We start from the raw sequence: 26750 nt of genomic DNA on the forward strand, positions 1-26750 counted from the left end.
AGCTAAGATCAAGCGCATGCGCCCGCTCTCACCTACTTACATATCAGCCCTATGCAACGCTCCTTCGTGTACTGCCCAACTTCAAAGCACGCTCTTGCACTGCCCTAGATCAATCTGAGGGTTTTGGACTGGCTCTGATTATATTGCGATGCCAGACGTCCGACTAAGTGTAATTAAGCCAGCCATTTTCGCCATTTAGTCCTCAGAAGGAACACGGTTTTCCTAGGTCGGAACTCAAGCCCGTGACATCTCACGCTCAGCATCGGAACGCGATGGCAAACGAGCCACCAGGGCAGGTCAATGCACGGATCAAGAACCGAAGTAGCGAATCTACGACTAACCGTTCGGCCGATCCGACTCTGGCGGCTCGTCGGCTTCGCGACCCATGAAGGCAGGGCCAACTGGAGGAGAGGTACCCTAGTCGGACTCGCAGAACGACCCGCTTTGATCCGGTCACCAACGTGAGCCGTCGATATGCAAGTTCACTGCCAGCACCCGGTCGGCTAAGTATCGCGCGACGGAGGGACGCCCAAACGCCACTTGGAATTCTTCACAGCACAAAAGATGCCAACAGTGGCGACCGACGCCGAAGGCGATGGTTGGCAACGGACAGCTGTCCACAATGGGTACACCGCACAAGTCTTCCGCACCTTACACGACAAGGGTGACAACTGGTCGTCTTCAAAGCGTCTTTCTACGACTTGCTAATGCCACGAAAGGGTGTGAGACACAGACACCAAACGCAGAACTCCGTTTCACCGGCTGCCTTCCTCAAATGCGCCCGATGTCCACCATAATTCGGTCACCAGACTCCGAGCAAGCGCCGGAAGGCCCCGACGCCTTATAAAGCGCGCCGGCCCGTCTCAAAAGACGCACGCGGCGCGTCGACACGTCTCTATATAGGATGTTGCGCTCGCCAAGTCTCGCGCCCGTTCGTTTTCCCCACCGCTACGCGTGGAACCACACCCTTTCGGCACGTATAGCCTCGTTCTCCTTGCTACGGGGCAAGAAACAAACAAAGCTCCTCATATTTTCTTCACTCTCGCTCTCTCCGCTTCCCTCTATCCCCAAATGGGAACCCGCCTGCCCCGTCTCGTTGCCATGGCGACGACCCGACGCCTGCCGCGCGCCCGTCTGGAGGTCGTCTGCCTAATAACCCCGACGTGCTACAAAGAATCGAAAGCCGCTCCTTTTTTTTTCTGCGCGTTTTTTTTTTCCATTCCCATTTGCCTCTTCTTTCCTCGGTACTCGCGCAAAGCTCATTGATCCCATTGGACCCTTTTTTGCGCACCGTTGGAGGGAAATGGTGGGTCGACCACGCCCATGTACATGTATAACCAACGAGGTGACAAAGAGTGAGGTCCAACCGAGAAAGGGGTCAATGACTTGCTCAATGACTCATCGTCCAGGCGCCAATCTTCGCACCGTGGCCTATTTCTAACAGCAGCTAGTCTCCCCGCAGATTCTAGACAGGTTCGCACCATATAGATAACCCTGCAGGTCGGCGCTTTGTGTAAACGAAGAAAATGGCAACGCAAGAACGGCAGAAGAGGGCGTTTCCATCGAAGATGAGCCGACAGAGCGATGCCCGGGTCGTCGTTGTCGGTTAGAAGGTTTAATAAGAGGACAAGGCGTTACTCGGTCATTGCTGTCGGTGTCCGGTCACCGAGCTGTGCTGACGCGAACGAACCACGCTGAACCTTGGCCGAACACTGTTTCTCACCTCCGCCAATATTGAATCAGAGCTATCTGTCTTTCTTTCTCAAACAGCGCAAGGAATATTAATACCGTTGAGAAGGCTACCAAGAGGACACACGATAACGTCGAACTGAAATTTATTCAAGGCGAAAAGCACTCTATAACCGCCTTCACAGAACAAAACATCAAAGCCAAACAAGCGAAAGGCGCGTCTTCGCCTTCCTTGCGCTGTTAGACCAACCACGCATTCGTAGTTTTCGTACACTTGTAAAACTCGTCTAACTTTCTGTTCAGGTTTCATTGTCAAGTCCGCGTCTAACAAACAATTTAATGTTCCGAGTTTTCTCTCGGCAGCTGAACACTGCTGAGCATTCCCTGTCCCGTCGGTTAAAAATAATAATAATAATAATAATAATAATAATAATAATAATAATAGTAATAACAAAAATACAGAAAAACAAGAACACGTACAGCAATGACGGCACACAACGTAAAAATATAATCGAAAAAACAGTAGAAACGGAATCCCAACACAGGGAAATCGATCTATCTCGTCGTGCCACCGAATGGCAAACTCCATGTTGCTAGTGGCAAACGTCAACAATAAATAATAATTTTAAAAAATGCTTCTGCCCACTGTAACTGCGCTTTCTTTGTTGAGTTTTGAAATTGCCAGAAGGATATCAGTACGTGAAGACGATACCATTTGCCCCGCAGCTCTGTCAGCATGCGCTTTGAAGCAAAAGTGCAAGATATACATGCACTTCGCGCTTCCGTCAGCAGAACAAACGATACGCAATACCTACACACACCTTGTTTCACCTAACCAAGACAGCGGACCTCGAGATACAGCTGCAATTAAGGCGTGAACATGCAGGAATGAATGAAATGATTCCTGCCACCCTCCATTCTCCGCACCATCCAAGTTTTCAAAACGTCTTTTCTTTACCAGTGCCCCCCCCCCCCCCTCCCCTCAACTCCCGCCTAACCGCCTAATCATCTCATTCACGTGCCGCTATCCTTCTGATATTCTCAAAACCGAAAAAAAAAGCACAGCTATATACAATATATAGGCAGGAGCCTTTTCTGTCGACGTTTCCGACTAGCAACATATAAGGTGTTTGGCATTAGGAACGCCGCAGCCTTGGTTAAGGCAAGTTGTATGTGTGGAAAGGCCAGCTGACAAAGTTTTGCATAGTTTTAAATATCGTTTGTTTTTCGCCCTGTGCCGTCTTTGAGCTCGTGAGAACGTTTTACACTCGGTCGTCGGACAGCGCACTCTAACAGCTGCGTGCCAATGAGAAGAAAAAAAAAAGAAAAAACACTACAAATGTAGTCCCAAATGTGCGTGAAAACAAGAGGAGCTTTTACTCCCTAACACGTGTTCTGAAGTGAATAACAGTGCTCGAACAAGGAATGTTGCTGGAGCCAACGGTTTCACAAGGAGAGTTGTCTCCTTGCAGAAACGTTGGCTCCAGCGGCATTCTTTGTTCGAGCACTGTTATTCAGTTCGAGCCTCCAGCTTTTTGTGAACTTCTGTCTTGTTTTAGGCATTTGTCCCGAGTTTCTCTAAAGCGTCCATGCGTCACAGGGAGGAAGAGAAATACGATCAGCATCTTGACACGCGCACCAAGTCTCCGCGCCTTTTTCTGACCCCACGTTATTTGAGCAACTCGGTGAACCCGTGTAGTCAGCGGAATAGTTTTACATGCGGCACCACACTTGGGATGTCAGCGACCTGGAAAGGATTAAGACAACAAGTACAAATATGCTTACGTGCCACCTAAAGCTCGTGTGTGTGTGTGTGTGTGTGTGTGTGTGTGTGTGTGTGTGTGTGTGTGTGTGTGTGTGTGTGTGTGTGTGTGCGTGTGCGTGCGTGCGTGCGTGTGCGCGTGTGTGTGTGCGTGCGTGCGTGTGTGTGTGTGTGTGTGTGTGCGCTCGCGTGCGTGCGTGCGTGTGCGCTCGCGTGCGTGCGTGCGTGCGCGTGCGTGCGCGTGCGTGTGCGTGTGTTTTGACACACACTCTGTAGCATCTTGGCGTGCTAACAATACTGCTGCTTACGTCTGGTTACTAGACAAAGGTGTGCGGGTATGCGTGTGATTCACACATTCTTAACTGTGTCCGGAAGCCCGTAAGCTTCTCTACAGAGGGCAACGTGTCGGATTCCATGTGGCATTATATTATCACGTTTTCCTCGTTCACAACTGCATATTCGCACAACTCGCACGCTGCTTAGCCCTATCGATGTGACGTTTATTTAGTTGCTAGCAGACACTGCTTTTTACCTCCTCCATTTAGCTTTGCCTCCAACCGTGTAATATCATCCATTGCATGCTCATGTTGTCCTCTTTCTCTTTCTACGTTTAAAATTATTAGCCACGCTTACCACCACCAGTTGAATTCACTCTCTTTTGGAAGATGCCAAACAAGGAAGCTGAAATTGTGTACTGTCTGTCGCTATGTTTTCCAGGAGGAAGTTCCCACAGTCCCACAAGGCAGAAAGCCATGCAGCCAAGCTATATGATACTTGGCACTGATCTAGCTAACGGGTATACAGGCCTAAAAGAAGCCATAGCGGAGCTGCTGTATACTGCTGGAACAGTCCAGTAACAACAGCTGGCAGCACTGTTGCACCGTTCTTTTCTCTTTCGTTTCTGTCCGGGATGACAGCCAACGCTTTAGCTTAGGGACTTCTGCAGCATCAAGCCCATAGAGTTCCCTACAAAAGTTACTAGGGGGAACTGTGGCGCTATTGTCTACGGGAACTGCGAGCACAGTGGTTAAGTCAGCACAGCAATGATGGTTAGTACATAGATTCGTGTAAGCTTCGTCCTTCTGGCTTAAACTAGTTTTGTGACTACGCAAGTGAATCACATTCAACAGCATATTGCGCTGTAAATGTCACAATTCGCAATGATTACGCGCGCGTGCACAGACTAATTGCCTTTCTGCGTTGACAAAACTACGGCCACTTGGAAATTTAGCGCAATAAATAAATTCGTTGAAAGAACGTTTGAAACTACAAGGACGAAATTTAGACAAATCCATGTACTAGTCATTATAGTACATGGTACCTACCGGTACCTACCGGTACCCTGGTACCTACCGTAGCGGAACGAACGCAGCCTCGGAGTTTCCCTTGGTAATTCTAGTAGGTAACCCTATGGCATGATGTACCTAGTATAGATAGATCACTGTGACAATTAGCAAGAACAGTGAACGCCGACGGGCTAGCAGCGTTCATTCTGTGGCCCTACATCTTTGCCATTTGGCTCTACTTGGAAGCAGCTCGGTCGGCGAGTGTACGCACCGGCGCGGAAGATCTCGCCGCAGCCATCGCAGCGGGTGGCGAATGCGGCGTCGTAGCAGGCGGCGCAGTAGACCTTCTCGGCCTTGGAGCCGAACGGCTTGTCCACCAGCGACACTCGGCACTTGCTGCACAGGAAGCACGCCTCGTGCCAGTGCTTCTCCTTGTAGGAGAGGTCCTGCGCGGTGAGGAGAAGGACACGGAGTAGAAGGGAGGGGGCAGTGAGAGCCACGTCCAACAACAACTGATATGTCACACCGCAAACGCAGGAAAACGCCTCATGTCCCGAACTAGAGAATGCGCCATGGCAATCACTAACTGGTTCTGGAATCTTTTATTGAAACGGTTCTTACGGAAAGTATTCTTACGGAAACTATACCCGGCAGGATGCTGTTGAAATGGTGTTCGATTAGGACAAGGCTGTGAAAGCGGTATATTGGTGCCGCCAGTTATTATACCACATGGTCGTCTTATACTACGGGGATTCGTTTTTTTTTTCTTTTTTAATTCCCGTAAACTTTGGTGTAGTACTATCAGACGTCGACGAGACTACGAAAGTGCTTGTGCAATTTGTACTGTGCCAAGGTAGCGTATACGTAACATCAGATCACAGTAAGCCGCGCACCGAAGCTCCTTTTCCATCTCCTATACGCAGCAAGGTTTCGTAAGGGGAGCACAACTCGCACCCTCCCTGTTTGAAACTGAACTCTCAGCAGTGCTACAAGAGCTCTACGAGACCTTCCAGAAAGTGCTTATAGGAAACGTTCCCCGAACTGCACGCTTCTTTAAAAGTTAATTTCGCGAAAGCGTCAAATCGCCCATTGAGCGAGAAAGCCGGCGTCGGTCGTCTGTAACATCGAAACGGCACCTAAACCCGCATTGCCATTGGATACGACTGCTACGTCACGAGCGCGCCTCGACGGGGTTCCGATTGGTTGCGACGCCACGTTGCGTGAGGGGAGAGGGCATCGCCGTGACGCGTCGCCCGATGGGCATCGCCACGTCGGTGGCAGGCGGCGATTGCACCGCAGGCTGCTGCTGCAGCTTGCTGCCTATGGTAGCACGTAGCGCTGTGGCACATTACTCGCGGCGCAAAACTCAAAGGACCGCTCAGCGCCGTTCAATTGGACGTTAATGCTTTCGCATTCAGAACTCATAAGAAGAGCTTAGGTGTCCTCGGATTTTGTTCATTTCACTTACCTGTTTCTAGCCGTCTACACCTAATGCGATAGAGAAAGTTCGAATGCATAATTATCACTGATATTTTCTAACAAGACACTCTGCGGTGCAAGTTGAAAGACTGAGAGTTGTAGCGTCATCACCCTTTCTTTCTATTTTTCTTAGTGGCTATGGTGTTGGGCTGCTAAGCACGAGGACACGGGATCGAATCCCGGCCACGGCGGCCGCATTTCGGTGTAGGCGAAATGCGAAAACACCCGTGTACTTAGATTTAAGCGCACGTTAAAGAAACCCAGGTGGTCCAAATTTTCCGGAGTCCCCCACTACGGCGTGCCTCATAATCAGATCGTGGTTTTGGTACGTAATACCCCATAGTTTCTTTTTCTTTCTATTTTTACATCGTGGCTTGTAGTCCGGCATGTTAAGGCTAAATAAGTGCCTGCAGGTCTTCTTCGTGCAGAAGTTGCATAAGTTGTATGTCGAATTTATGGTCCCTAATTCATCGTGCGTTGTCTTTGTAGTCTTTCGTCTGTCCGTATGCCGGCCCCTTTAAGCACTTCGTCTCTTGTAGGCTTTCATTATGCCTGAACACAGCCTCAGCAGATGGCGAGCATCTGATGCAGACGGGCTCCACTCTGCACTTGCTACTTTTCTCGGCTGCATGCTAAATGTAAAAACGTCGGCCTTTCTAACTTTCGTCTTCACTAAGAAGCAGGCGAAAGCGCACTCAAGTTAAATCTGAGTTTTGAAACACACACAAAAACAAAAATAAAAAATTCTGCCTGCAAAACAACGCTTGCGCATAAATTCTGCGATAGGTAGCGGACTTAGAACGGTGAAACGGCTTGATATATCCCATGAATTCCCAGTGCTAACGCACGCCCTAAAGGACCACAATAAAGTTTTTCATCCGTCGATTCATCCCAGCGGGGGAGAACAAAAACCCCGGCAATGCCGTTTTCTGAAGCATATAATAAATGTAAGCAGGCTTCGGCGATTTCTTCGACTGGCAACTCATTTAACTGCATGGAACAGCAGCTTTTCCTTACTGCGGAGATCGTAATAGTGTTTGGTTTGCTTGATAGATTGTCTTCTGCCTGACGTGAACGGTTAAAACGCATCTATTCAGGAGCTGCTACATTCAAACGTTTCTCAACCTTTGTGAGTCATTTTGAAGGCCCGGGATGGGAATGATCTACTCCGGAGACCATAACTTCGTTTACAGCGGATTTCACAAGCAAAATGATGCAGTGTCATCTACAAGATTTGCACGAAACAAATAATTTTTTAGATGCGAAGCATCTTATGCTCGGGGCTATGTCACTCCCTCCCCCCTCCCTCCGCCGTGCGGCGTCCACACTCCTGCTGCGCATGCGCATCCTCCGCCCCCTCCTCTCCTCTCCTTGTCTCATCTCTCCTCTCGGCATTCCTCCTCTCCTCTCCGACGCTCCTCTCCTCTCCGGATTGCGCAACGAATGGCCACACCTGCGGCTCCGCGCGCGATAATGCGAAGCAGCTTCGGTTAGAGGCGCGACGGTAGGCGCTCCAGAGGCACCGGAAACAGTCACCAACGCCGCGCGCGTTCGGTGCGAACGCGGGCAAAACGCCGACGGCGTCGACAACAGTTCTGCGCGTTGCTGGTGCTGCTGCATGTCCATGTTTATACAGCTGATAAAACTACCTTGACTCAACCCCATGGCTGCTTCGCATACTACTCAGGGTTCCCCCTACGGAAGATGGTGTAATTTTTTTTTGTTCCTCTTTAATTGCACTGCTGATACATTAGATCCCAGCCGTAGCGGTTTGCGATGAAAATGCTCTTTTTCTTCTTTTTACAGCGATGGTGAAGCTCAACATCTAGAGGCCAGCCTGACGGCGACATAAATGCCGTCGACAACGACCGAATAACGGTGACGACTATGGTTGTCCGTCACCGTAACGGAATGGATGAATGAACAACGCAAACCCCGCATCAAGCATTCAACTGCTGTCGCAGCAATGAACACTTATGTATAGGGAAAGATAAGCCCTCCGCACTCGTTCGCATTCCGCAGTTAAACCGGAACGCGAACTATGCATAGCTGGCACCGCAAACACCATTTGCTCCGGTGGTAATGTTCCTAAGGAGAAACGCAGCCGGCACCAAAACGCAAGTAAATCAGCTTTGTAACAATCGCGTTATGACTTCACGTTGCATTTTAGTGAAAGCTGTATTACATGCGTGCTTTGAATGATTTGATTTGAATGACTGACTGAATGAATTGAAGCATGATTTGAATTAATGCGGTGGAGCACGTACCTAACTTGAATCCGCGAATACGAAGGAAACCGCTTGCACGTCTCTCTCCGAAATCGAATACTTGTTTTGTTTATAGAGAGAAAAACGTTGCTAAAATATTATCAGTTCCTTCCAAGGCTACCTTTGGAAGTATAATGCAAAAAGAAGCTCTGGAAGTTAGTAAACCGTCTTTACGAAAATGAGATTTCTCTTGCGCAACCAAGTCGATCCAAAGTCATAAAAATCGAGGCTGATCTCCTTAGAGATTCGCAACTTGCGCCATAAGCTCGTTACGCAAGTGGCCAGTTAGAATGTTTCCGCTGTGCGCGCGCGCGTAGAGAAGAGAGGTTTTTGCCAACTTTCCCATGAAAATATCGACCTGTCACTGAGTTCGGATCGAAACTGCTCCACTTAACGGCACACATATTGCGTCAGCCTGACATTTTCCATTTCAACGTTTTGCTTCACACAGTGGTTACAATTTTTCATAAATGTGAAATACAAAAGGAGGTCCCACAGCCCTTAACTCTATTATGACCTCCTGTCAAGGTTAGATCTTGAGAGGAACAACTTTATGACAGAAAAATAAAGAAAAACCAAGGCATTAGCATACACAAAAAAAAATGAATGAGCAAGCTTTTTTTTTTCGTAAGGCGTTCCAGCACGTTTAATCTTATTGCGAAAACTCGTCGAAATTTCATGCCCATATAATGTAAGACGACCGTTGGTGAACCAGACTGTGAGCTCTTTCGTGCCTTCATTTTGAAACATTGGTGCCGCACGTTTGATTTCAAAGCCATGGCTCGTGAACATTCGATCAACAAATGCTTTATAGCTCCGCCGCTTTCAAATAAGCACTGAAATTACAAATAAAATAAAATAAAACAAGCAGACACCAGCGCTCGTATTCCATATCACAACCAATGATTTCAGGACTAAAGCGTTCTCGGTGATTCGTTTGAGACATAGAAAACAGCATCACTTTGCACTAATCTTGTTGTTCCCACCTGCTCTGGCAATTTTTTTATTTATTGCGACTGCAATTATCCGAACGCTCTCGGCAAAATCGCGCAGTCACCGTCGGCGCCGTGGTGTTGGTCACGGCGCTTGCGCGCATGCGCAGCCCGCGCTACTGGTTTTAAATGTCTCCAGAGGCGCGCAGCGTGTTTTGGCTGCAAAAGCGACGATGCCAAGTGAGCTAGCTCACTGTCGCGCTCCGCTCAGTCGGCGCTGTCGGAGCGAGGGTGGAGCGAACTTTCGCTTCAACGCGAACTAGACGCACTAGGCGCGCATGTTCACAGCGCACACAAAGCCATCAGCTCTCTCAGGTTGCTAACCTTTGCGCCCACCCCACATCACCTCCAAGATAGGACGCGCGCGGTCGCGCTGAACCGCACCATGCGCCGCCGCAATAATAGAGAAACGCCGCTGCGGATCCTTCCGCCCCTCCTAGAAACCTTGCCCGCGCGAGATAAAGCCACCATCCTTCTCGGCACACCCTCACAAGCTTACCCTTGCTGGCGCGCGTCCGCGATCTTATCGCGCTTAGACTTATCACGCCGACGGTACCATCGACGATGACGGCGCAAATTCACCTGGAGTGTCACAACTATCGCAATAGTATGGCTTTCTTTTATTGCGCTTTGCAAAAAAAAAATAATAATAAATAAGGAGCTCGCAGTGTGTATATTCTGTACCGATGGCGTCTCCATCTGTCTAACAACACAATTCCGACTGATCGCGGTTGTTATTGCCTATGAGAAAACTACGATCCTACACGTATTTAATAGTTTTGTTTCAAAGAGTCATTGAGACAATCAGCTCCTGTTGGCAAAGGATAACCTCGTTAAATTGTCGGGCATCCCTTTTCATCGATATTCGTAGTCGCGAGCAAACGTTTGTAACCTGTTTATGCACTTAGTCGAGACGGCCATATTTAAACGTTGGTTGGTTCCCTCATTATTATTTTTTAAAGTTATTTTCCTCGAATTCTTCTCATTCCTTATCATTCGTCAGGCACAGTGACCCAAGCCCACGATAAAGAAAGACGGGTTGTCACGAGCGATTCAGTGACGAGTAACGCAAATAACACAATTAAACCGTAGAACTTAGGCGCCTTAGATGGACGGCTAATGTCTGAATGTTTTAAAAAATCTTCACATTTCTTTTTTTTTTCTCCAAAGGCTTTTCTGCACAGCGCACGGACGCGTGATCCCTGGATTTAAGGTATCTGTAGTATTATCACATAAGTATTTAGGCGCCTATATATCGTTGTGTTTCGGCTGCTCATTTTATAAATCAGGCCTTTCTAATGAAGCTAACGTTGTCTTCAATTACGTAAGACATAATCTGCATCCAGCCCCTCCATCCGCGGCGTTATTAACCTATGAAACATTCGCACACTCTAAATTTGAATATGTGTGCGTAGTTCGCGACTCTTATCACGCCATTTTGATTAAAAAAAACTATCAAATTTATTCGTAATCGCACAGTTGGGTCTAGATATTCCATTCTTTTTATTCTAGTCTTTAAGGTCCTAAAGTGAACATTAATATATTCTTTTTAAATTTTGAAATGCGCAGAAAGATGTTGCAACTTTGTCTGTTTAACAAGATATACCACTCCATTCTAGCATGATCCGTCATTAGCCATGCACATCGGTGTCGCAACGCATAAATCATTGAAAAGCCGCTTATCCTCAACCCGCACTGTTGTGCAAACAAACTCGTTCGTTTTGCGAACAGCGAATGACTGGAACAATCTGCTTACCGACGCTGTGCACCATTCCTGTCAAGAAGAAATGCAGAACTTCAAGAAATACAATGCAGAAATCATCCACTGTTTTAAATGACCACCTCTCACGTCATAATTACAGAGGCATTTCAGATCTAGGGATAGATAGATAGATAGATAGATAGATAGATAGATAGATAGATAGATAGATAGATAGATAGATAGATAGATAGATAGATAGATAGATAGATAGATAGATAGATAGATAGATAGATAGATAGATAGATAGATGAATAAAAGCTTAACCTGCACTCGGCCGGGCAACGCTTGAAACAGCGAAGCTGAATGATTGTAGCCCAGCATTTTCCGGAAGTGCGCGCGAACTTTTCATCTGATTACTCATGATGATGATAATTTCTTTTCGCGCGTCTCGGAGTTACGGCCGTCACTGCGCGTTGCATAGCACAGCTTGCAACACCGACACAGCGTTCCACCACATTGCAATGCCGACAACGCGTTCCAGCAGACCCGCTCCGTGAATGCGTCTCTCTCTCGCTCTCATTTTCTTCATCTCTCTGCCGAGCAAAGCGCGCAAAACCTCTTCACCTCGCAGACCACGAGCGTGCGAACGCGCCAGCTGTGGACGAAAACGACGACGGTCGAAGGCAATCATATGGTTCGGATAAATGCATGTTCTGCAAGTGTGGCTGCACAGATTGTAGGGATGCCGTGTTCTTCTGGGACATTCTCCAAAGAACAATTAAGAAATATTGCGACATCACACCATACACAATTCGCTTCTTACCTTTTAAAGATCCCTGTGACCCACCATATGACATGTTCATAGTACTTGGTCTACATAGTCTCTGGCGCAGTAGAATGTGTGACAGGCACGCTGAACCACTGCGAAGCACTCGGTCGTTCTTTCGGGAATCTGCTGCCTACGTTCGTAGTGTGTACGCTGCTCAAGAAACAGCGCCGGACTGGATGCCTTTATTGGACGCGTGCACATGCTTGCCGGACTTTTGAATATGTACAGGTGCCCACAAAATAACTCGGAACGCCGGACCGGTGGCCTTTCGCCGGCGGAGCGCGCCGGTGAGAAAGTAGTGCCACAGTCTGCGCATGCGCGGTCTCCCTAGTAAGCTCGCCTCGCTCCCCAATGCATTTAAACAGGTGTTGCCTTGCTCCAAAAGAAAAGCGCTGGGTGCCTTTTAGCGCTGTCACAGGGGGGCTGTGCGGATGCGATCTCTGAAACGCTGTGTGTGAGCGTGTGCACGCGATGGAGCGTAAGTGCTCGTGCGTGCGCGTTAATGGGCATCGGCGCCTTTTAAAGCTTTTCATTAGTCGCGGAATGTGGCCATCGCGGACAACACTTGCAGTAGCAAAAATCAGAAAGCAGCATACTACACCTCTACCGTTCAATAAAGCATGTAAAAGTGAATTTACCTCTATTTAGCTAAACATAATTAAGCGTAATTCAAGAGTCCCAAAGACTAAATAAGAGTAATTAGGGTAATTAACAAGACCAATACACAGACATCATACGACACCTTTATTAAAGCGTGCTAAAGTGAATAACTAAGTCACTAAAATAATTACGATTAAATAAAAGTAATTAATGGTTGCGAACAGTAATAGAGACTACTTAACATCAATTCGAGACCCCGTGATAAGACTGGTCCGGCCAAATTAAGACTAATTAAGTGCTAAAGTGAATAACTAAGTCACTAAAATAATTACGATTAAGTAAAAGTAATTAATGGTTGCGAACAGTAATAGAGACTACTTAACATCAATTCGAGACCCCGTGATAAGACTGGTCAGGCCAAATTAAGACTAATTAAGAGTTCCAAAGACCAGTACATACTAATAAGGATCAATTAAAGACTCCGTAACAGCAAGTAAGAAAACAATTAAACCGAATTATTAGTTATTTAATTAATTAACGAACATAAGCAAACAAACGCAAATGAAATGACGTCAACGCATTAAAGCTTTCGCCGTCAAAGTCGTCTTATTAATCAATATGGGACCCCACTGAACGTTTTTTTTTCTACCTCACGCAGCTGAACTCACGCAGCTGAACACCCTCTTGATTAGCAATGTATCACCACACTGAACAAAAAATTAAATGTTTGAGCCAACCAAAGCAGACACGCGATCAAATGTTAGAGTATACTCCCTACTAAAACTGCAGTGAAACGGCCAGATTTCGTAAATAAATAGCGCACTATGCGATGTTCATTGTGACTGCGAAGCATTGAAGATAACTTTATTATAGTGCCGCATGCATAAAATTCATTCTTGTGCATGAAATTGGCGTATTGGATGGAATACGTCGTCTGATGCCATTTTGAAAACTTTATTACTGCACGCAGTCATCGTTTTTAAAGGAGCCGTCGTGTTACAGTAAAAGTTCTGATCTTATTCCCAAGTAGTAAATGCGGCTCGGAATATAATTGCACAATGACTAAAATACATCGCGCTACACGATAATCCGGTTGAAAAGTGCGCTATGCAGTGCTATTATAGGCGAGCCGTGGTGCTCGCCCACATGAAGGATAAGCTATAAATTCATAGTTTCTTTAGGCGCAATAATTAACTCAGATATGCAAGACATTAGGTATAATTAAAAGTAGAGCATGGTGAACTCACTGGTCACTCAGTTATAAATGCTTATGGATTCCACCCACGCAATTTATCCAGAAAGCATGACTATCTCTTAGAATGAATGCAGATTTCGATGAGAGTACGCCACAAGAATTACGCGTGGGTTTAGAGATTAGGCTGCTTTGTATACGTAATTTATTACAAAGGCCGCAAGGAACCCACACACTTTGAACAAACCATTGCCTGCACATCACCCAATTTAGACTGTACATGAGAGGGTGCAGATTAATAGATTAATGTTATCTTTTTTCAAATATTGCATGGCGATTCCAAAGTGGACAATGCAAGATATTTGACACGGAGCCACATTGGGTACATCACAGGCCACGTACAAAGCCCGCCAAGCACGCGACAATTATTTTTAAAATTTTGGTCCCCGTTAGATCTGCATATGATAATGCTTCAAAGCTTATTCGATGAAAACACTCCTTTTTTACTGACACGGCTCATGATTTGGCATGCATGCTGACACAATAGTATAGATAAATTAATTATCATGTATACAATTAATTATTTAATTAATAACATGGCCCTTGCTTTCTCCAAACGTAAACAAGGAGACTCCCCAAGTTCACCGAGGACATGTGCACCGTGGGAACGTACTACGAACCTCGTATAACGTATAAAATATAACGTATAACATATAACGTTACACTTAACATATCCCCCCACTGCCAAGAAACGGAAACTTAGTGTAACACAGAGTTGTCACAGGACATTTGGAAATATAGCTAAAAACGGCCGTATATGACAGCTTCGAACAATAGCTTAAACGTTTTTGCAAAGACTGTATTTTATCCGGAAGCATTTCACTTCACATACCGATTTGACATAGTATAGTCCTTACATTTTGCTATGTTTGATCTCGGTGGAAATTGTCGTTATGCCAGGACAGCGGTCTAGATTTTGCGCCACTCGTAAAGTATACGCTCACGACGCTCCGGCGCGCTTGATTACCTAATTTATTCGCAAGAGCTAAAGTTGACCCGCACACTTTGAACTCTGCCTAAACATAAGCCCTAAAGTTGCCCAATGTTTTCAATAAATAAAAACTTGGTATAACGTAGAGTTTCCTCAGGGCACGGGGAAGCAGCGTGAAATGGCCATTGAGCGCTTTTGAGTCCTTGATCAAAGAATATTTTACAAAACTGTATTTGATGCACACGGATTAATCTTCGCGCTGATCTGTCCGATTCGACTACACACCCATGGCGTGCGTTTGTTTATGTATTCATGCCGCTATCATTCGAATACGCTCTTAGTTGACAGTCAGCACTTGTGTCGTGATCCTTCTTTTTTTCATCGTGGTCTAGTTTGCGCTGCTTTTTAAGTATGAACCACCCATAATATTTCTCTTATTTTCACCAAGCATAAACAATTTGCCTCGTTTAGTTCACCGAGGACGCAGGGAAACCAACTACGGTCCTCGTAAAACGTGAAAAAAGAGGGAAAACGACGGTTCGGTAATAATTTGAAACTATTCTGATTAAGCCAGAAACGTTAAAAATTCGCCACACATTACACCTAACATGCCACCCCATATCCACAGAATTTAAAATTGGTGTCATGAACAGCTCTTTTCGGACTCTGGAAAAATTACAGCTAACGGTATTATGACACTCTGGAATGCTTGAATCAGTAATTTTCTAGAAAGGCTGTAATTAACCTGCACAGATTACGCATTGTTTCACCAACAACATGTTTCCTACTTGAACGAAATATGCACAACGTGCTTGGCATAGTTCACCAAGGACTGCGGGAAAACCAAATAGACGTCTCGCACATAACGCATTACAACTGGGAGAAAACGAGTATTGGTAAATATTTTCAATGCCTACAATTAACTTCAACGCTTCAAATTCTCGATACACGTCACCCATAAGATGGCCCCCCTTTCTCTGAAAATGAAATGGATGTCATGTTTGGTTCTCCTGGGGCAGCAGGGAATCTACGTTTAAGCGTTACGCATAGCGCATCTAAAGAGGCCGAGAATGAGGCTTCAGCACTTCACCTGTAGCCCCTAATTACTGCGCACACTTAAATATCGAGCTGCATATCACCCCTAACATTTCCCACTGTTCCTCAAAAGATAAATTTTTTTGAGGATAATAGTCTCCTTTTCATAAAACTATGAAAACGAGCTTACAACGTGTTTAAGCGTTTCTAGTCGCACTACTATAGCTGCAATGTAGAAACACGGCCCATGGATGAAGACAAAATAAAAAACGACGGTCATCTTCTGAAAACGCTCTCTCTATTGTCTACATAATGCAGGAGCCCCCCCCCCCCCCCCCCTCCACTTCCGCTATGACCAAGAAGGCTTAACTGGACCTTTCTAGAAACCCGAGAGTTGTTCACTGGTGTACTGTACTTTGCTTTGGTCTGCTGGTTCAGTCTGTCACTCGCTTCGTATATAACTCAGTTTCGACTGGCCAAATGAGGCGCACCGACAACACGAACCACAGCAACGCACCTTGGAGTCGATGCCGATGGCCTTGGAGCACTCCTCGCAGGAGTTTGCGAACACCTGCTCGTAGCAGCGGACGCAGTACGGGTGCTCGTCACGCAGCACGTACCGCTGGCCGGTGAGCGAGTCGTCGCACTGCCAGCAGCAGAAGTGGCTCGAGTGCCAGTCCTTGTTCATGGCCTTGGTGTATTCGCCGGAGAACACGAGCTGCGATTCGGGAAAACAAAGACACTCACTTAGATTTCATTCACCTCTCTCTCTCTCTTCTCTTTTTTTGTGAGTACATATTTCTTGCAGGCAACGAGTACCTTCCTTTCTTCTTTTTTTATGTATGATATTTAGATGTCGGCGCCTTTAGACGGCCTCGGCTGCTCATTTCCTCATAAAACAAGTATATACTAGGACATAACAAGCCGGAGCTTAACAAAAAAAAAAGACGCCCCAACAAAAAAGTCAGCCAGTCAGACGACGTGAATTCACTAAATCAATTCGTTCACCAGACAAATCACATAAAAATTACACTGTAACATACAGTCATCTTAAATGTAGGAGAGACAACTCACAACACAGTTAGACGGAGAGTCAGCTGACATACAATAGATGCAAATCGGAACAGATGTCATATAAGACAAGCTAGAACATGAAGTCAGCTGTCATGCACTAAATGCAGAATACACGAAGTCAGGTCACAGCAATTTGAATGGCTATGGGCACCGGAAGGAGTAGAAACTGCTATCAATAATTTCCGGCAATATTACCCTCTACCAGAAATCTTTGGATTATCATTTTGGTAGCAGCTTCTGAGCGTAAGAAACACCCTCATCGGCACGCACTCACATACACAAACACTCGAAAAAGAACTCCCTTCTGCATACAGGCGTTCTGTGTTGTGAAAAGATTTCGAGGACGCTTAAGTTTCGCCCTTAAAGAGTGGAACGCGATAGCATTCAAAGAATGACCTTGACTGCTTCTCACGCTTCCAGGCAACTGCAGCTTATGCAACCGTAATCTTTGCCGAGAAACGCTGGCGGTGAACGCTATGCCCGAAGGCGAGCCTTTCTGGTAGAAAGGCGGCCTCTTGCGTGTGCCTGATCTTCTGTGATTGTTTCGCGCTTTTAATACTTCAGTCTGAGAAGATTTAACATAAAAGGCATGCGCTGTCGTTGTTTTGTTTCATGACATTTGTTTGTTGGCTGTCATTCTCGAAATTCCGACGAATAACTTTCTAAGGAACGTAAGACAAGGTATGAGCAACTTCAGTGATAGAAGAACTTTAGTGCCGTATAGAATATATACGGCAATTTTCGGCTCACGGCACGCCGACGCCGGCAACGGCGCCGACGCCGACACTGTATTTTCTGCGACATGGGGCCCTTAACGCTGTCGCGTTAAAAAGGGATTTCTTTCTGGGGTGTTTGTGTGTGAGTGCGTGCGTATATTGCCAGTGTCTTCTCGCGTGCTGAAGCAGTATACCAAGATGAATTAGCAACTAGCCCAGCTACCAGTTCTTCTAAGTTATTAACGAGCACCATTTGCTTTTCCTTAACTCCCACATGCATGCTAAACATGTTGATTTCTGGCCCAAAGTACGGAACACGAAAAAAATGAGGACAGCTAAGAGACAGAGGAGCGCCAACGACAAACTGTTTCTGGAAAATAATTCTGCTAAATATTTTTCAGTAAATATTTTTGTTTACAATATTCTGAAAACGAATGAAAGGGCGACTTGGCCTGGGTTTCACTTGGCTGGAGGCCAAGTGAAACTGGTAATTAATCACCCTACAACGCGCTTCCGATGACGTAATTCGTTCAAGAACGTTTTCATAACTAAGTGGCAAGGGCGTTTTGAGCGAGAAGAACGTGGTTTATACGTGCTAATGTACAACCAACAATTGGGACTAACAGCTCGAAGGCTATATAATAGGCGTTCTCTATACACCGTCTGCACAAGCAGACACGAACATCAATAATATTTGTACAGATAAATGGCAGTGCTTCCCACGGTTACGACTATATTTAGGAGTTCACCCTGCACTTGAAGGTTCAGCGCATTCGTTGTTGTGCCCAGAATTACGTTGCTACTTTAAAGCGGCCGCGCAACCGAGGGTATGGACTACGAATATCAAAACGTGAAAATATGATTATGGGGTATGAGTGACTTATGGATATTCTCCATCGCGTGAAAGGGGAAAATTATCATCCGTCTGACGGTACACGAAGCTACAAAGAAGCACTCGGGTGCTTCAGTTGGTGCAGTCGGGTGGATGTCAATTTCTCGCTTCGTGAGACTTCCTCCACCTATCGGGTTTCCGCAGAAGTGATTTGCTAAATCCTACACCACAAGTGGAGTCCGAGGCCAGGCCTCTGAGGTTGTGCAAACTCGGTGCACTTAGTTTCGAACTAAATTGCTTAGACGTACGTCTTCCCAAAAGGCTTGCCGCAGATTCCTGTTTAAAATTCACCGGGCCCGAATTAAGTACACCGGGTCATCACGCGTCGATCGCATACTACCTCGAAGGTCAAGGACTCAGGCCTTGGCTCACTTTAATTCGCTCTGAAAACTCGCCATATAGTTCGCTCGCTACGCGATCCGCGTATACATATATATACTAAGGCCTGATCCTATTAAACTTCGCGCTTCAATATATTTTCTATGGTGTGATTTTAAAACAGAAACTTTAATGTTTCCAGTTACATGCTTAATTTAGATTTCAAGACTTATAGGCGCGAGCTTGGCCGTCTAATCGTGTAACCCAAGCGGCAATCGGGCGTGCTCCAATGTTATTACAAAACTTTCGTTGTGAAAGCACCTTCCTTTCTAATTTATTTATTTATTTACTTTTTTGTGCTTTTACTCACTCAGATACAGGCGTATGCAAGCTATCTATGAGACCGCAAGGTTGTCCAATAACTTGAGGTATCTAACGTCCCTAAATTGCACAGTGTGTTATCAGGGACACTGTAGCGGGAAAACTATTCACGTGGCTGCAGTGTGTGCGCAAATATTATTGCCGGCCTTCTCGCAGAAAAACGTGCTATTGCTGAGGTGTAGCAGCACCCTTAAAAACCCTATCACATTGTAAACACGACGAGCTGAGTTTCTGACCTCAAGGGGGCCACGTCGATGTAGGTGCAGTCCCAGCAGAAAAAGAAAACTAAAGCTTCTAATTTCGGTTAGAAGAGTCAAACTTCTTGGTCTAGCTTGTTATTCACTGATAGTAGTGCTGGTGTTTTTTTTTTTTTTTTACATGAAAATAAAACAGGAAAATGCAGGCACCTCATAATGGTTACCGGTATCTTTATCACATACTAGCAATAATAAAATGCTAATGGTGGCTTTAGCATGGCAAACGGGGCCGGTAATGCTCCACCTGAGCGCCTCTTTTTGCATAACGATGTGTGTCACCATAACTTCATCAATTTAGTCTCTCGTAGAAATGCAAGCAGAATGCGCGATACTTCCCGGACCAGTCCAGGTGGAACTATTTTTACACGCGTGCCAGGGAACCCTATTCTTCTCACTTGCTAACTAGCAACATCCTTTCAACACAGACGCGCTAGCAATTCCATATCAAGGACTCGGCACTCAGCGCAGCATAAAGAAAGTAGCACGCCCGCCCTTGTTATTGAGGATTGCACCCTGGGTTCCGAACACAAGCGGCAAAGGTCGCTTTCCGGCAAGTCCGAAACACTACACCCTCCAAATGGGTGCAGCTATATATTCCCTCATTTACAAATGCCTAAAGCAGGTTAGATGTCGAACCGATATGAAACAGAAAAACAACTGATCGAGAACGTTATTGTAGCGTTAACTGTAAATAAAATATGAGGACATTTTTTTTTATTCGAAGGTTCACATAAGAAAATAGCGACACCTTGAAATGAAACCTACTTGCTTGTTCACGAACGCACTTGCCATAGTCATAGCGTGAAATTAATGAATCTCATAATTATACAATACTTGGCATGAAGGAGAAATGATCGTGTAACACTGAGTCTACATAGTTACAAAGTTTACAGCATATCAGTGGCGTGAAGATGTTCAGGTAAGGAACTATCCAAGCGATCTCAACAAAACTGGTGCTCGAAGTCGGTAGAAAACGTCTGGACAACATACAGAAAACCGGTGTACGTTGTTATGACTACTCGCTTTCCATAGATATGCGGTCACATTCCATTCTAAGCGGTGATCTTACACGAGTCTCCGCAGTACCACCTTGCCACATCTTTCTGCAGTTGCGGCGAATGCATAAAATGAAAGCTTATATCGGTGATGCTAAACCTGTAACGTACAAGGTATCATACCTGCTATTACGCTGAGTTTCTAAGATGGCACAGAGAAACGTCATTGAGTTGTGAAAGTTCTACTTTAAGCCCGGGAAACTTAGCAAGTAGCCTCTATTTGCGTTTGTCATACGCTGGAGCTAGTTTCAAGCTGTGAAAAGCTCAACAAACCGATTAGTAATTTACTATATTACTTACGATTTAACACAACATTTCACTGTATTTCGTTTGTACAAACATAGCCAAAAATAAAGGCGAACAAGTTCTTATGTGTAACAAATTTCTTTCATGTGGAACTGTGTTTCGGTGTTACAGTTCTGATACAAGAAGATAAGCAACCGGCTTGCACCAGGTCAATCCTGACGCTTGGCCATGGCTCGTGCATTGCACTTCACCGAGGCATTGCAGCACCGTTGATCGTGAAGCACGAGAATTATTCGCATATGTGCCTTACAAACGTCACGATGCCTTGTCAGCCGTTTTCGGCCACGTTACGTCAAAATAAGCGACCTATCTACGCTGTAGACTGCGAATATACCTTACGTTGGATGCTAATGACAGTGACAGAAGCAGTGCCAGCCAGCATTGGTTATGTTGATTATAGTACAGTGCTCACGGATTGAAACGCGACAATTTAGGCCTAAACAAAGCGCGTGCTTTTGTTTCCACCGTCGGTAGCTTTTGTGACATCGGCGTAATCTCGACTCGCCCGCCTAGATCAGAGTCCGCGCTACCTTTTGTGACCAGATTCGAAGTGACATGACACGGCATTCTCGATTAATTGGTGTTCTTGAATAAGAAGTGTTCGTTCCAAAATTTGTCTGTCGCGTTTCAGTCCGTGAGCACTGTACCTATCCCTCATGACTGTCTGTGTACATCGAACTTTCCCTGCACTGTTGTATGCGTTGTGTTCAAAACAGTCCGAACATATTGCTACCGCGAGTAGTTTGTTCGCCCAATACAATCATGTTTCGAGCTGTACCTTCAGCTATGCTTGCTTCACATCATGCACTTTTTAAACGATTCCGACAATCCTCTCATGGTTATTGCTAGTTCTTGGCATTGTAAATGCATAAAAGATATGTCCTACATACCAATCTTGTTCAGAATAATGCCGTTCACTTCATCTTCTCAAAGTGTGATCGAAGTGCGAGCACAGCAGCTAGAAAAGCTAATCTCGTTTTACCATTCTTAGCATTTCGCCCCAAAATATTCCGTTTAACTTTGTTGCGTAAGTTGCGCCATCACCCTGTTCTACGTGAATGATTATTTCCGCGACATAAAAATACGTCCCAACGCATTTAATCATGACAGGAATTTAATCATGACATACGGACACTTTCTTCATACGTCCTTTCTTCCTCGCACAGCTCAGGAATGGAGCCACCTTCCCACAGAAATTGTTTCTATTATAGATAAACATGCTTTTCGCAACGCACTATTGTATAGGTAACATCCATTTTTATAAGCCGTGCATTTCTTGTTACTTCGTCGCTGTTTGCATTGTCGGATTGCATCTGTGTTAATAATCAGCGCTTCCGAAACGCTTTAATCAACATTGTATAAGCACTTCAGTATTGCCACTCAGTGCATTTTTTGTATTTGTTGTCAATTTGCAACCGCTCTCCTCTTTAATCTGCTTGGCCATGAGGGCCATATATCTTGAAGGCCATCTAGCCTTGAGGGCCAAGTAAGTAAATGAAATGATTTTGCAAAGCATCTGTTGCTTACACAAACGTAAAAAAAAAAAATCGGTACAATTCAGAACAACTGTTCCGCTGCAAGGGCTGTACTGGAGCTGCATCCAAGCTGAACCTCGATCCTTAAAGCTAAACCCCTGCAGGAAGAGCTATTCTATTGGCGTACTCGGACTTTGCCACTGACTGAACGCAGCTTTGTGCCGCACCGCTGTTCACAGCCACCAAGCCTTGGCAAGCATGTCGTCGAACAGGATGCTTTGCTGGGATAGTTGGTGTGTATAGACACGATGGAAAGTAGATTGGGTCAACTCTATCAAGGTGCGTAGGCCCGTCAAAGATTTTCAATTCTGACCCTCCTGAATAAACACTACCGATTTCAACCGCTGTCGACGAAACCGAAGAGCGCTGTAGCTCCATTGCAATGACATCTATAGCGACTATCCCTTTGAAATGGAGAGCTTTATCAGCGACGTCGTATATATCTGCACCGTTAACTGCAATGTGCTCTAATGCGAACGGATTTCTCAAGTCACTGTCTTCAGAACACCAAGTGTGCTCTCTCTCTCGCTCCATTTAAGTTTGGCAAAAAGCTCAGCAAAAGCGGCAGATTGTGCAAACATGCGCCCGTGTTTCTTCTGCAAAGTTTACTTCTCTAAATAAGCCTGCGACTGAACATTTGCTGTCGCTTACATAAGCCTAGGCGCCTTCGTTCGCCTGGCACTCCACGTTCCCCCTGCACTCGGCAATAGGACGAGAAACGAAAACGCGCAGAGTCCTGTGTGACGCCATCGCAGGCAGCTCAAATCTGGCGGCGCTTCAAGTCCCGACGACGAAACCGTCGGCGGCTCCCTGCACTGCCCAGAATAGACGTCCCGGGGCACCATTTGGGTACATCCGCTCTTGTCCGTTATGTAACCCTAGCCGCTGTTTGTGTTGAAAAGCTTTTTAGACATTTCTCGGGCCGCCACGATAGGGAAACACCAATCTCTCCGCTGCTCTATTATTTCGCGCGTGCTAACGTCGTTGACTATTTCCCGGTGATTCCCGTGGAAGTTAGCCATTACTGCTACTTTCAAACCTAATGTCTTCCTTCGGTTAATTAATTTCATGCAATGCTCTCGCAGTTCGAAGCGGGGACAAACGAACACGCGACGAAATACGCCGACGTGCTGGTACACACATGCAAATGCGGTGAACCACACTGCTGCCCATGTCACTGTGTTTTCAAGAAACCATAAGGAAAGATAGGAAGAAATGTCATGCGTTAAAGTTTGAAGGAACTAACACAAGATGCTTGTTGTACAGGTAACCACATCCACCACCAGCAAATCAATTCACACGAACTATCTATTCCTATAAACGTAAGATAGAACGGCGTCATCGGCTTCATCCGCAAAGGTCTTCCAGCGCCGTTAACAACGCAACTACACGCGCAAAGCCTCTGTCACCAGTAAAACGATAAAAAACGCGGTTAGCGCTGAGGAGAGCTAAGGTTGTCGTGCGTTGCGAGGAACATTCAATAACCCAGACTACAGTACGTGAACGCCTATGCCTAGTATACGGAAGTATAGCATTTATACATGTGTAAATGAATAGAATGAAACATGATTGATGTCAAAGAAAAATAAAGTCAGGAAACGTGGGCCTGTTATATAGACAGTCGATTTATCTCCTTTACTACAAGGATCGATTACGGGGCCACGCTGTCTAATGACCTTCGCGTTCCCTCTGAAAGGTCGTCTAGTCGAATCTGCGCAACCACGAGCAACGTTCGTCGGTTTCCACTAAGACGACAGGAATCCTTAGGCTATGAAACCAAGCTATCCACCGAGAGAAGCGAAAACAACGAAAGGTGCCGGGAATAGAATATAATGGCACCCATCCAAATGGTCTACCGAGGAAGAAGTGCGCCGTACCTAGATTAAGAATGGGGATTTGTTGCCGTGACATGGTCACCGAGAGAGACATCGTTACTTCGAATGACCCGACCGGAAAGAGAGATTGCTCGTTTTTCCAAAACATATAACGAAGCAGACATCGGCCGGCTTGTCTGGAGACGGCGAGAGCGCTCTGATGACAGGCGAACGATGGCAGCATCGGCGACAGCGTACGCGCCAGAGATCCTCCCTGAAGTTCAGATGCTACTTCCATGCTAATTAACTCTACACTAGCTACCCTTTTAAGCTCATTGGCACTGAATGTCGTCTCAACTTGATTGAGAAGGAGGGACGGTTATTGAACGAAGTTGCAAAAGCCATAGACGGTGGACAGGGTTTTACCGAACGCCGATATCAGACCTGAGGTTCGTCAACGGTAATCCTCAAATGTTTACCTCATCGTTGGGCGCCTGGTTGTACTGGTTCTCGTCGGTGTCTACGTCCACCATGATCCTGGTCTTCTTCTTGGTCTTCTTGATGGTCCGCTTGACGGTCTCCACTTCCTCAGACATTTTGACCGGTGTCCGCGTAAACTTTCACGCACCAAAAAAACTGGTATTGAGCAGCAGCGATCAGCTGTGACTGGGCTAAGCAAAGCTTCACTGCAGGGTAGCGCAGGGGGAGGGTTCGTTCGAAACTGATTGCGAATCACGGGGGGCTGGCGGCGCGGTCGGCTGTGCTGTGTGGCGGTTTAAGGGACGGCCGCCTTGTGAACACCGAGACGACCGGGGCTGGGCCCGGAATCTTCGCGTTTTGCACACGGACCTCGGGGCAAGTGCAAGAGCGCGAGCGCGTGCAAAGGGGGCGAGGGAGGGGGAAAGACCGAGCGGGGTGCCGGCGATCTCATCTCCGTTGGGGGCAGAACGGCCCGGCGCTGGAAAGAGAGTCGGGGTTCGGTTTACGATGATGATGCGGAGGCGGAGGGCAACAAACCACCCGAGCTACAACCCTACCCGAGAGTCGGGGGAGGGCGACGAGCAAGTGGGGGCGGAGTGGAGAGGGGTGGAGGGTCGACGCAGGGGAAACCCTAAAGCAACGAAAAATAAAATGGAACGAGAGCCTAGCTAGCCTCGGTCTGGCTCAAGCCTCTGGAAAAGATTTGGCGGTCGCTCCGAGATGACGAGTGATGCGGCTCGAGCCGCGTGTGGAACGAAGGGGTCGACCCGGGAGAGTCGGTCACGGCGAGCTTGTTTGTGCTTGCTTCGTGCGCGAGAATGTTCGGGTTTCGTCCAGCACGAGATCGTATCTTTTCGGGGTGCCAGTGGTGCGGATCGACGGCCTGTTAACTACAGACGAAATGACGCCAGCACCTGCGAAGGAGTTAATGCCTCCTGGCCGATGGAGCCGGGGTGCACCACAGCGTTCTACAAGAAGCATCGTCCTCTCGTGCATTGAGAAAAGGAGCACGTGCATGGATTTCTTGGTGCGAAAATTGCTACTGAACTTCTATCCAAGTTCGAACAGCGGAGTTATGCACGTATATCATTCATCCATGATCCCCTGGGTCGGTGAGATAAAGTGTAGGAGACAAATTTCTGGAGGAGCACCGCGTGCTATAGGGAAGGCTGGCGATTAAGGACTCGTATTTTGTGTGAATGACGGCTGGAATGAGGGCTTTTAAAACGAATGCTTTTCGGTTGTTCAAGCAAGGGGTGCGGTTTCCCGTTACTGTGGAGGGATTGTAGCAATAAGCAATGCCGCCATTCCCATCGACTTGACTTTCCGGAATGACCTGCTTGCATAAGCATCTGTGTAGTTGATCTTGCACGAGTGATTCTCTGAAGGGGCATCATTTCTTGGAAGCCGTATCGCACCCACCTGTTTCAAGTAGACAGCTTCAGGACGACCACCTTGTTTACGCGCCACGCGTGCTTTATATATAGCTCGTCATTGAGACATGTTTCGCATCACCTGTGCGAGGCCTAGGATCGTACATCCCGGTTCTTTACGTAAAATCTTTGCTAAAATCAAGAAGATGGCTGAGAGCCCGCTCACGCAAGCATGGAATCAGCAATTGCGATGAAGCGCGCACTGTAGCGTACAAATATCAGAAACATGGAGTTGAAGCTATAGGGAAGGCTTTGTGGACATGGGATCGTCAATTTTAGTTATCGTTTATAACAGGCATTCTGGTTTTTTTTTACAAGACTATAATGAAAAGGTTTACCTCACCCACTTGAGACGTATACTTGCGTTTCAAATCACAGTGATTTTTTTTCAACGTTGACCCTACAACGGATACTCCTTCTGAATTCCTGTATTTCTTCACTCTATCTCATGCGAGGCATGCAACGAGTTTGCAGGGGAGGTTTCGAATATTACAGTATTTAAACTTTACTGGTCCCCTCTGTACAGATTATGTCGTAAACATGAACTTTATTCCAAGCTGTTCGTGTGCCACTATCCTCAGCACACTCGGCGAGTCGTTACAGAGCGTTAGCGCAACCTAGAAATGAATGAGGAGGTTAAAATTACCCAGCCCTGAGTAAAAGGT

General features: G+C 46.3%; 1 protein-coding gene across 1 annotated transcript in view; it reads right to left on the reverse strand.

Annotated features, from left to right (window-relative positions):
* LOC119461539 (uncharacterized) overlaps positions 1-26750 on the reverse strand; it is a 266138-nt gene that overhangs the window by 11858 nt on the left and 227530 nt on the right. Inside the window, exons 6-7 of the mRNA XM_037722882.2 lie at positions 16342-16542; positions 5009-5183 (exon numbers count right to left, since the gene is read on the reverse strand). Coding sequence (XP_037578810.1) covers positions 5009-5183; positions 16342-16542 — 376 coding nt within the window. The remainder of the gene's footprint in view (positions 1-5008; positions 5184-16341; positions 16543-26750) is intronic.

The sequence above is a fragment of the Dermacentor silvarum genome, chromosome 8, assembly GCF_013339745.2.
Source record: "Dermacentor silvarum isolate Dsil-2018 chromosome 8, BIME_Dsil_1.4, whole genome shotgun sequence".
NCBI lineage: Eukaryota > Metazoa > Arthropoda > Arachnida > Ixodida > Ixodidae > Dermacentor > Dermacentor silvarum.